This window comes from Dama dama, chromosome 3, assembly GCF_033118175.1.
Source record: "Dama dama isolate Ldn47 chromosome 3, ASM3311817v1, whole genome shotgun sequence".
Taxonomy (NCBI): domain Eukaryota; kingdom Metazoa; phylum Chordata; class Mammalia; order Artiodactyla; family Cervidae; genus Dama; species Dama dama.
The window spans coordinates 70,853,812-70,865,785 of record NC_083683.1 but is presented as its reverse complement, the minus strand read 5'-3'; the positions used below and the strand labels follow the sequence as shown (position 1 = coordinate 70,865,785).

The 11,974-nt window shown below is 49.8% G+C and overlaps 1 protein-coding gene across 1 annotated transcript; it reads right to left on the bottom strand.

Moving 5' to 3' along the window:
• Window positions 1-2,790: 2,790 nt before the first annotated feature.
• Window positions 2,791-11,388, bottom strand: SDR9C7 (short chain dehydrogenase/reductase family 9C member 7). Its single transcript, XM_061123493.1, has 4 exons — window positions 11,088-11,388; window positions 7,426-7,684; window positions 6,644-6,807; window positions 2,791-3,008 (listed from the first exon to the last, which is right to left on the bottom strand). Exons 1-4 carry the CDS (start codon window positions 11,386-11,388, stop codon window positions 2,791-2,793), a joined length of 942 nt encoding a protein of 313 aa, XP_060979476.1.
• Between the last annotated feature and the right edge of the window lie 586 nt (window positions 11,389-11,974).

Genomic DNA, 11,974 nt, shown 5'->3' with positions numbered 1-11,974 from the left:
GAACCAGAAATCAAATTGCCAACATCCGCTGGATCATCGAAAAAGCAAGAGAGTTTCAGAAAAACATCTATTTCTGCCTTATTGACTATGCCAAAGCCTTTGACTCTGTGGATCACAACAAATTGGAATATTCTGAAAGAGATGAGAATACCAGACCACCTTACCTGCCTCCTAAGAAATGTGTATGCAGGTCAGGAAGCAACAGTGAGAACTGGACATGGAACAAGACTGTTTCCAAATCGGAAAAGGAGTATGTCAAAGCTGTAAATTGTCACCCTGCTTATTTAACTTATATGCAGAGTACATCATGAGAAATGCTGGGCTGAATGAAGCACAAGCTGGAATCAAGATTGCCAGGAGAAATACCACTAACCTCAGATATGCAGATGACATCACCCTTATGGCAGAAAAGGAAGAAGAACTAAAGAGCCTCTTGATGAAAGTGTAAGAGGAGAGTGAAAAAGTTGGCTAAAACTCAACATTCAGAAAACTAAGATCATGGCATCTGGTCCCATCACTTCATGGCAAATAGATGGGAAACAGTGGAAACAGTGGCTGACTTTATTTTTCTGGGCTCCAAAATCACTGCAGATGGTGACTGCAGCCATGAAATTAAAAGATGCTTGCTCCTTGGAAGAAAAGTTATGACCAACCTAGACAGAATATTAAAGAGCAGAGACATTACTTTGCCAATAAAGGTCCATCCAGTCAAAGCTATGGTTTTTCCAGTGATCATATATGGATGTGAGAGTTGGACTATAAAGAAAGCTAAGCACAGAAGAATTGATGCTTTTGAACTGTGGTGTTGGAAGAGACTCTTGAGTATATGTGCTGCCGAAGCGAGCACTGGAGAAGACTCTTGAGAATCCCTTGGACTGCAAGGAGATCCAACCAGTCCATCCTAAAGGAAATCAGTCCTGAATATTCATGGGAAGGAGTGATGCTGAAGCTGAAACTCCAATACTTTGGCCACCTGATGCAAAGAAATGACTCATTTGAAAAGACCCCGATGCTGGGAAAGATTGAAGGCAGGAGGAGCAGGGGACAACAGCGTATGAGATGGTTGGATGGCATCGCTGACTCAATGGACAGGAGTCTGAGTAAACTCCAGGAGTTGGTGATGGTCAGGGAGGTCTGGCGTGCTGCAGTTCATGGGGTCGCAAAGAGTCAGACATGACTAAGCGACTGAACTGAGGGTCCCTTGGGGCTTCCCTGGTAGATTACTTGGTAAAGAATCTGCTTGCAATGCAGGAGACCTTGGTTCGATTCTTGGGTTGGGAAGATCCACTGGAGAAGGGATCAGCTACCCACTCCAGTATCCTTGGGCTTCCCTTGTGGCTCAGCTGGTAAAGAATCCACCTGCAATGTGGGAGACCTGGGTTCCCCACCTGCAATGCAGGAGACACTGGTTCAATTCCTGGGTTGGGAAGATCTGCTGGAGAAGGTATCAGCTACCCACTCCAGTATCCTTGGGCTTCCCTTATGGCTCAGCTGGTAAAGAATCCACCTGCAATGTGTGAGACCTGGGTTCGATCCCTGGGTTGGAATAGTCCAAGTTCCACAGGAGAAGGGAAAGGCAACCTACTCCAGTATTCTGGCCTGGAGAATTCCATGTACTCAATAGTCCATGGGGTCGCAAAGAGTTGGACATGACTGAGTGACTTTCACTTAGGGGTTCCTCACAGCTCCAAACATTTGACTTACTGATTTCTGTTTCTTCTACTATTGTCCTGTCTCTGCTACTAGATGCTATGCTAAAACAAACAAACAAACAAACAAACAAAAAACAACAAAACAAAACTGCAAAATAAAGAGTGAAAAACCAATATCATGATTTAATCATATTGTATCCTTTCTTGGTGATGGACAGGGAGGCTGGTGATGGACAGGGAGGCTGGTGATGGACAGGCAGGCCTGGTGGGCTGTAGTTCATGGGGTTGCAAAGAGTCGGACACGACTGAGCGACTGAACTGAACTGAACTGAATCCTTTCAGCTCCTACACAGTGTTAGTCTGTAGTAGGCCCTCAGTAAATAGTTGAAGAATTAATCCATGGTAGTTAAATAAATAAATGTTATTTTATTTGAGTCCCAATCACCTATGGATACAGAAATCCATAAAAGAGAGAGAAAATACTATGATAAATTTTATGTGAGATAATCTTGCACTCCGTGTCTGTCCTCATATATACTTTAAGTAAAGGGCTGTGTGAATAAGGCTAATGCATATTTAGAGACACAAGAGGAAAGCGGTTGGGTTTTCTTGTGGGCTACAGTATCCCACAAAGTTTCCCAGTGGTGGTGATGACTGAGGGAGGCTGACGGTTCAGCAGCAGCTAGTGTTCCTTTCCCTGACTCTTCTGGGGCAGGAAAAGGCACATCCTGGGTGGGAAATAGATGTTCTTGGAGCCATGCTATAGGTCTTTAAGTAATTTTTAAAAAAATTTTACTTTTTGGCCACATTGTGTGGCATGTGGGATGCTAGCTCCCTGACCAGGGATCCCACCTGCACCCCCTGCACTGAAAGTGCAGTTTTAACCACCAGAGAGTCCTCGTGCTTTATATTAGCTCTTTGAACCTGCAACGGCCACCTCAAGTTTCTGTGGCCCCAGTGAGTGAGAAGAGGCGTGCATCTTCTGTTAGAAGTGACCCATAAATTTGCCAGCAGCGGGCAGGGTGTCAGCTAAGCAAAGTGCCCCCAGAACATCTGACCCCTCTTCTTGTGACCTGATGGTGGCTTCTCTCACCCCCCTCCCCTACACTCCACTGATCACCCCCTGAGGTTCCCCCGCTCAGACGCTGTCTGCTGGCCTTGGAAGGTACCGGCTCAGGATGAAATCTGTCACAGGGGTGGGAAACTTAGCCAACGGGAGGTACAGGAGTTTGGCATCCAGGCCAGGGTTGTAACGGATGCGAGGGCTCCGGGAAACAATGGCGTGCTCCATGCTGTTGGTGACTTCGCTGATCCTTGGCTCTGCCAGCTGCATTGTGCTCTTTAAGTTGTCAGTATCTGTTTGAGGGTACAAGACAGGAAAGCAACCAAAGGCTCTATTATTCCTCATTAAACGTCATGTCTTCTGAATTCCATCCAAGCTCCTTTTCCATCAGATTACAGATCTAACATTTCAGGCAGATCTCACAAGCTCCAGGCTGTTCCTTAAACAAACTATAAACAATCTTATTTCCCTTCCCCAATTCAGTAATTATGTATTGAATACCTACTATTGTGTTAGACTAGCAACGAGAAGAACTGTGCCCGGTTCTGCCACTTTTTAGCTGTGTGACCTTGAGCTTAAACTGTTATCATTTGTAAAATGGGAATGATAATACCCTGCCCTAGAAAATAAAGATGACTATTAGCAGGGTAGACAGTGGAGAAGAAGAGGATAGAAAATGGGTGAATATAAGTGCACAGAAAAATTGGAAGGAAATAAGGAAAACCGCCTGGTGAAATTTCTAGTCACTAGAGGTTTTTATCCTCCTAGATACTTCCTGGAGTTTCCAAATTTTCTGTAAAAGCCTGCGGGGGCGGGGGGGGAGGGGGGAGATGTTATTAAACAATAGTCACATTGCCTTTGCTTTGGTTATACGGTCATTATGGGGCTCTGATGAGCTAAGGCACTGACGAATGTGAGGGCCATTCTGCTAGCCTGCTGCACGTGCATGTGGAGATGGTCCAAGTCCACCATACTCACAATACAGACAGGAGACAAGCGACATGATAAGCTTATGTAGCCGTGATCTTCACCCTCACCCCTGATGAGACAGGAACAGCTCAGTGGGACTCATACTTCACTGAGTGCCCCAAGAACTCAGGAGGAAGTGATGCCTGAGAGCCAGGATTCGTGATAAGTACTTAGAACTTGAAAACAAAGAGACAGCAAAAGCTGTCCTGATTTTGGGCATGGTCCAGGAAGCAGAGAAGTCACCACTTCCACGCAGGACACTGGTGGGTGGTTGATAAGGGCAGAACAGAGTTGTTCAAGTATCCTTCACCCCCCACCCTAACTCCAAGGAACTCCCTTTCTCTTTCCTAGGGAGAAAACTGCAGTGAAAAGAGGCAAACTACATTTTGAAAGTGAAAGTCCCTCAGCTGTGTCTGACTCTTTGCCACCCCATTCTCTAGTCAAGAATACTGGAGTGGGTTGCAATTCCCTTCTCCAGGGGATCTTCCTGATACAGGGATTGAACTGGAGCAATGGGGTCGTCTGCATTGCAGACAGATTCTTTACAATCTGAGGTAAGCCCAAATGGGGTCCCCCAAAAGAGCCATGCTGACTTAAAGCCAGAAGGTCTATGATGAGATAATGTCCTAGGAATCCATGGGTCTGACACCACAAGCAGGGCCCAGGCAGGCACGTGAGTGTCAGAGGCCTCATCCAAGAAGCTCAGGGTCAAGGCTCCCTCAGAGGCAGGGAAGGCTATGCCGTCATCAGGGGAGGCAGGTTGGTGGGATGAGATGGCTTTGGAACCAGGTTCTGAAAGAAGGGAGGACCCACAGAAGCAGCGGGGTGGGAGAAGCTATCTGAGACCTGGAAATAGTCTATGGCACATTCTTTCCTTGTTCTCTCAAATATTTACTGTGCTCCTGCTTTGGGCTCAGCATCTAGCTTGACACAGATTGGAAGGGAGACAGAGGTACCCTTTAGCCCCTGTCAGTCTCCTGGACAGTGAGAAAGAACATGAGCTTTGCATTCAGACATCCAGGAAACGTTTGTGCTATTGTGAAAATTAAGCAATATAGTCTATAAAGGGGCTTCCCAGGTGGTGCTAATAGTGAAGAACCAGCCTGCCAAGGCAGGAGACATAGAGACTGGTCAGGAAGACTGGTCGAGCCCTGGGTTGGGAAGCTCCCCTTGAGGAGGGCATGGCAATCCACTCCAGTACTCTTTTGCCTGGAGAATCCCATGGCGAGAGGAGCCTGGCAGGCTATCATCCACAGGGCTGCAAAGAGTCGGACATGACTGAAGCAGCCTGGCACACACGCAAAGTCTACAAATCAGCGAGAGTGAGGCTTTGGCACCAAGTGTGGACCAACAGTCCTCCCCTCCCTAGGAAGAGGGGGGACTAAAAGGGCAACTTTGGGTGGCTTCCCGGCCAGAGTTGAGATAAAGAAACTTGGCAGGTGGCTATGTTGTTCTGAAGCATGCTAACCAAGCCAGGCTGTGGCTCAGTTCCAGGCCGTGATGACCAGAACACTGTGTCCTGTTCACACACCTGTCCCAGTGACTCTGTGTGCAGCTTCTCAGGAATGTGCCTACCTTAGACCACAACTAGCTGCCACTTCCAATACAGTTCTATTTTGGGTACAGCTAATGGAGAAGACTCTTGAGAGCCCCTTGGACTGCAAGGAGATCCAATCAGTCCATCCTAAAGGAGATCAGTCCTGGGTGTTCATTGGAAGGACTGATGCTGAAGCTGAAACTCCAATACTTTGGCCACCTGATGCAAAGAGTTGACTCATTGGAAAAGACCCTGATGCTGGGAGGGATTGGGGGCAGGAGGAGAAGGGGACGACAGAGGATGAGATGGCTGGATGGCATCACTGACTCGATGGACATGGGTTTGAGTAGACTCCGGGAGTTGTGATGGGTAGGGAGGTCTGGCCTGCTGCGATTCATGAGGTCGCAAATAGTCGGACACGACTGAGTGACTGAACTGAAGTGAATGGTGCTAGTGGTAGAGAATCTGCTTGCCAATGCAGGAAATGCAAGAGATGCGGGTTCAATCCTTGGGTCTAAGATTCCCTGGAGAAGAAAATGGCGACCTGCTCCAGGATTCTTGCCTGGAACATTACATGGACAGAGGAGTATGACCGGCTCCAGCCCATGGGGTTGCAAAGACTGACTGGGTGTGTGTGCGCGCGCACACACACACACACACACACACACACACACACACACACACACACACCATTCCAAGATACCTGGCCTGATCCTGGGATTCAAAAGCCAGGAGGCTATTTGGTTGGCCAATAGCTATGAGGGCCCCTCTCCACTCTCCAAAGAGACCTGAGATTCACAGGATTCCCTTAGCTCAGGGAGAAACAGAGCTGCCTAGAGTGCCTTCCTTTTAAATACTGGGTGCTTTTTCTCTTTACTGACCTAACAAGCACTTAGTGCGTGTGAGATACTTCACAGATACCAGTCCTCACAGAAGCCCTGGGAGGTGAGCACTATCACTAACTCCATTCTCTAAATGAGAAAATTGAGGCTTACGGTGACTAGGTAGCATTCCCCAAATCTTCTAGCTGGGAAGTGGCAGAACCGGGATTCAAACCCCGGCAATCTGGCCCAAGCAGCTGTGCTCTTATTAACTTCTCTGTAGCCAGGACAGATTCACCTGCACCTGATTCACCAGCATAGGGATGTTTGGCGCGGGGGATGTGGGGTTGGGTGGTGGTGGTGGGCGCCGCGGGGAGAGGCCGAGGTGGGGAGATCTCTCCTAACAACCCCATCTCCCCGCAGTTATGGTTCTGGCACTCCCAGCAGTTCTCAAACCCCCAGCTCTGCCGCCAGCGGTGTGGCCTGAGGCTCATAACCGCTCTGAGCCTCCATCCCAATAGCTGGAAAATGAAATCGGGTTGGTGACTCCCACGACCTCTCCACCCCGTTCAAAGACCCCTTTCCCTTCCGGGGCGCTCACAGATCCGGAAGTACTCCTCTCCGTAGCTCTCGCGGGTCTCGGGAGGCAGGCGCTCCCACAGCTTGCGCATGCGCTTCTCCAGGCCCTCCTTGCCCAGAATGGCTGTCCGGTAGTTGCCCGGCTCGATGATGCTGACTTTCACCCCGAAGTAGCGGAGCTCACGCCTGGGGAAGAAGAGCCTAGACTCAGTCTGGGACCCCACGACGACCAAGGGTCATCAGGGAGAGTCACCTCTGACACCTCCAGAGGAGCTCTTCTCCCCGGGAGATCAGGAGCCTGGGGGTGTTACCTCCACCCCTGCCCCAGGCCCACCGCTGCTTTCATGCAAATAAATCCTTTCCCAAGCCTGCCTCTGGGCAACTCACGTTAGGCCAGCCCAGCCTGGAGGAACCTAGACCACCCTTGCTCCCACCAGGTCCCGCCCACTCGGCCCCACCCCCAACACCCAGGTGGCGAAGGAATGCAGGGTCTATACAAGGCTTGCCTTTTCCTTGGAAGGTCGCCCACAGTGCGTCTGCCTCCAGGCCTCTGTCTCTTTGGGGGACTCTCCCTCCTACTCACACAGGCCCAAAGCAGTCCAAGGGAAGGCTGCCCATCACCACCCCACCTCTATTCATCCCTTTTATTCTAGGTCCCTGGCGAAGGCCCCTGGTGGGCTAGTCTTTTTCTTGCTACTGTTTTAACATCTTCCCTCCATAACTGCCCCCACCCAGCTCTCTTTTCCTGGGGTGAAACCCCCCGGAACTCCCACCCTGAGTGGTTTGGCACTTGGGCCCAGTCACCTGATGCTGTCAGAGAAAGCCTCAACACCAAACTTGGAGACGCAGTAGCCTCCACCAATGACAGCAACACGGCCCCCACAGCTGGACATGTTGACAACCCTGCCCCGGGCTTTCTTGACCATGGGCAGCATGTGGAGGGTCACTTCAATCAGTCCCACCAGGTTCACGTTGATCACCTTCACAAAGTCCTCCTTGGTCAGCCATTCATTGGGACCACTGGGCAGGCCCACACCAGCGTTGTTCACCAGGGCCCAGAGGCCTGGGGGTAAGATGGAGGGAGAGAGAACAAGACAGAAATCAGCAGTGTCTCTGGAACATCACCAGGGCCCACTACCCCCCAGCTCTGGGCTGCTGAGGATGTTCAGAAAGCACACAGCCAGACTGGGGGTGTGGGGTGGGGAGCAGCCCAGAGGAGCAGGTACCTAGAGGGCACTTTTGCTGATTCACGCAGTCTACCTGCTTAGCTGTGCCCTGTACCAGCTATGATCTAGGCTGAATAGGATCTCAGCTGTTAGCTCAGGGAAAAAGAGATCTCATCTCATACCAATGAATTAAAGTTTCAATTCCTTCCCCTATCATACTTCTCCCTCTCTATTCACCTGAGTATAAGAAACCAATTCTACTTCACACATTACTGAAATTGCTCCATTCATTCATCCATTCACACATTCATTCATTTCATGCATCTGTCAGTTATCGAGGAAGGTGCCAGAGGCACAAAATGAACAGAACAGGGTCTTATTTTTCTAGGAGTTCACAAACCAAACCAGAAAAGAAGTAAGATTTATAAACAAATATATAAAACATTTAAATAATTTTGGAAAAATGTGAAAAGAGCTCTCTTTGAAATATTTAAATGAGTTGGTATTAATATAAACAGAGACAAATAATGCTAGGTATTATCATTTAGCTCTCCAGGGACCAGACTTGAAGAGCCTCAAGTTCTAGTCCTGGTTCTAACTCCAGCCTTGAAATCACTTCCTTTCCCTGGGCCTCAGGTTCATTGCTGGCTGGATTAGGACAGTCATTTCCAGCCTGTGGTCTGCAATCCTGAGAGCTTTCAGGCTGAATCCCATAATGTGTTAAGGAAGGGAGATTCAGGAGAACCTCAGTTTTCATTTGTTTTACATACTGAGGTTCCAAGTAAAATTCCACGTGGGGAGGGGCTTGGGGTTCCTTCCCTTCCCCTCCCTCTGTCTCACTACCCCACTTGGGCTATGTAGCCTCAAGGTAGTCTTCCAGGCACACGTGGTCAGGTCTGGATGTACACACCAATCCTGTTCACCCCTTCCCTTAGGGTAGGGGTCCCCACACAAGCTGTGTCCCCACCCTCTCTTCCTGCTTTCCTCCAAGTAGAGACCACAGGAGACCCCTGGCGGGCAGGACTCAGAACTTCCCAGCTGGAGGAGATTCTCTTGCCTTGCAGTGAATGACATGAGCCCCTGGGACCCAAAGACTGTAAAACCTGAGCAGTTCCGGTAAAAAGCTCTGCCTGCTGGTAAACCAGGACAGCCTTAAGCTTTTATTTTTTCCATCTGCAAAGAGGTCTAGAGAACTTTTATAACTCTGTGAACAGCTTCGGGGTCAGGTCAACTTGTCATGTCCAGAGACTCTAAGGGGCAACAAGAAAGCATATGAGGACCCCTTTCCCTCATTTCCCAGTGCTGCTTAGACCCTGTACTAATTCCGGGAAGCTGTGTAAGGTGGGTTACATGGGAAAGAGGAATTAAAGTAACAGATGAAATTTAACTCAACTGACCTTAAAATGGGGAATATATTCTGGATTAGCCTGCTGAGCCCAATATAATCACAAAGGTCCTTCTAAATGGAAGAGGGAGCCAGAAGACAGAGAGCCAGAGGGATGGCAGCATGAAAGGGACTGCGCCCGACCTCGCTGGCCTTAGTGATGAAGAGGTCATGAGCCAAGTTGTGCAGGCGGCCTCTAGAAGCTGGAAAAGGCAACGAAAGCAGTCTTCTCTAAAACTCTGTTAACACGTTGATTTTAGCCTGGGGAGACCCATTTTGGACTTCTGACTTCTGGAACTAAAAGATAATAAGTATGTGCTCCCTTAAGCCTCTAAGTTTGTGTGCATTTATTACATGTGCTCAATCACTTCAGGTCGTGTCCAACTCTTTGTGACCTCATGAATTATATAGCCCAGGCTCCTCTGACCTTGGGATTATCCCAGCAAGAATACTGGAGTGGGGTGCCATTTCTTTCTCCAGGGGATGTTCCTGACCCAGAGATCAAACACTCTGCATCTCTGCATTGCAGGCAGATTCTTACCACTGAGTTGCCTGGGAAACCACGGGAAACTAGTATTACCTGGTGAATCATTAACACAACGGGCTCAAAGCTGAATGTAGGGCGCTGGGGGGAGTCAGCCTGTGGAAGAAAGGAACTCACTCTTGCTGAATTATTTGTTACTTAGTTCTTTTCACAAATATCTACTGAGCACCTTACTAGATGCCAGACACAAGTAAGTACTCAGGATATATAGTAAATAAAAGGAACAACACTCACCGCCTCCCACACACACACATACACACCAACCCCAGAAGTTTTATTCGAGCAGGAGAAATAGATAAGTAAGAAAACTAAATAAAACATTGAGTATTGAATAGTGGTAAATGCCAAAGAGGGAAATCAAACAAGAGTCACTGTCTGCCCATCCTGGGCCCCAGAGTTCTCAGCTCTGACTCGCGTGCACAGTCCCCAGTTTAGTTCCCTCAGGAGGCAGGACTTCCCCCAGACTGCTGCTTCTACAACTGGGCCACGCTTTCCTCCCATTCCTACACCCACGTCTTGTATGTGGAAAACTCCCTGGGCTGGTCCCCATGCAGTCCTATCCAGCTCTAGCCCACAGACTCCTTTCCCAATAAGAACAGCCCTCCTGACATAGACACTCACCCTCAGGTCAACCCGGTATCCATCAGGATGTGAGAAAGAGGACGGGTCTCGCTCCTCAGCCTGCAGTCTCGCCCGACAGAGTCAAGGAGAACAAGTGCCGTACTCAGGGAGACCAGCCTCATGTCCCCTCTCCCCTCCCTCCAGCCTGATCCCAGCAAGAAACGTGCTCACGTTTCTACAGGAGCTGATGATTGGAACAACCGAAGTCCCAGTGAGACATTTAAAGGTTTGGACATTCGGAACACAGGTTCCCTCCCTGATCTTCTAGTGCAGCTACCCACCAAACCCTGCCATCACTCTGAGTTTCTGGGAGAGGAAACTTCCTTGGAAAATCGTCTCTTCATGTGGCCAGTGCAGCACGCTTCTCCGGTGGCACTAGTGGTAAAGGACCCCCTGCTGATGCAGAAGACACAAGAGATGCGGGTTTGATCCTTGAGTCTCCAGGGAAGATCCCCTGGAGAGGGGCATAGCAACCACTCCAGTATTCTTGTCTGGAGAATCCCACGGACAGAGGAGCCTGTCTACAGGGCTACAGCCCCTAGAGGCTCACAGAATCAGGCGCTGCTGAAGCGACTTAGCATGCATGCTTGTGGTCAGTCCAAACCACGCAGCAGTTTCCAATCCCACTAAGCTACAGCCTCAGTCCCTTTCTCTCCCACCCTACCTGGACAGGGTGCCTGGTAACTGTCAGATGCCTGTGGCAGACAGAGAGAAAAAGAAGGAGAAAACCAAAGAATGCCATTTGCCCCACCTTGTTCACCCACTTGGTCCCTCACCCACTGGGCTGCCGCTTTGATGCTCTCCGTCTTGGTGACATCCAGTAGGGTGGTCTGCAGCCGATAGGAGGTGTCTTGCTGAAGCTTCTGGGCCCCTTCCTCAGTGAAGCAAGCAGCCAGCACCTGCATGCCCCGATCAACCAGCTGCCTGGCCAGGAGGTTCCCGAAGCCCGAGTCACAGCCTGTGATGAAGACGTACTTGTCTGAGAGGTTGTGGACCAGATTGCAGTTCTTGAACCAGCGGTACATAAAGGAGAGGTCCGAGATAGCTGCCATGGTGTGTATGGGGGGGCCGGCGATGAGAGGGGATGGCCAAGAAGAAGCGGGGTCAGGGGACAGCGGGAGAGGCGTGCCCTCTGAGCCACAGCCTGCTGGAGCCTGCTGAGAAGGGCTCTCCTCCCTCCGGCCGCCAGCAGCAGATGCAGAGCCCCCGCCTGAGCCACTCTGTAACTTGTATAGGTGGAGGCAGCACCACACCAATTAGCCAGAGGCAAGAAATTCAAGTTCAACCTGAAGCTTTGTTACTTCAGACAGCCCTGGTGGCTGCCTCTCTCCTCCAGCCCTGATGGGCGAAGGTGCCAGGGATGGGACAAGCCGCAGTGGTGATGCTGGTGCTAAAACGTGGCTCACCTGGGTGGCCTGAGCAGGGGAAGGAGCAAGGAGGACTAAGCCCAGAAGACCCATCCTGGAAACCCCCCACCTCCAGCCCGGGGATCAAAATCATTTGTTATGAATGCAGGCATGTAAAGAAATGTAATTGTTATTTTGACTGGAAAGATGAGGATGGATCTGTTAACGCAATACAAACAGAACTGGTTTTGTGTCCTTCAAACCCCAAGGGGAATGAGTTCCGGTGTATCAG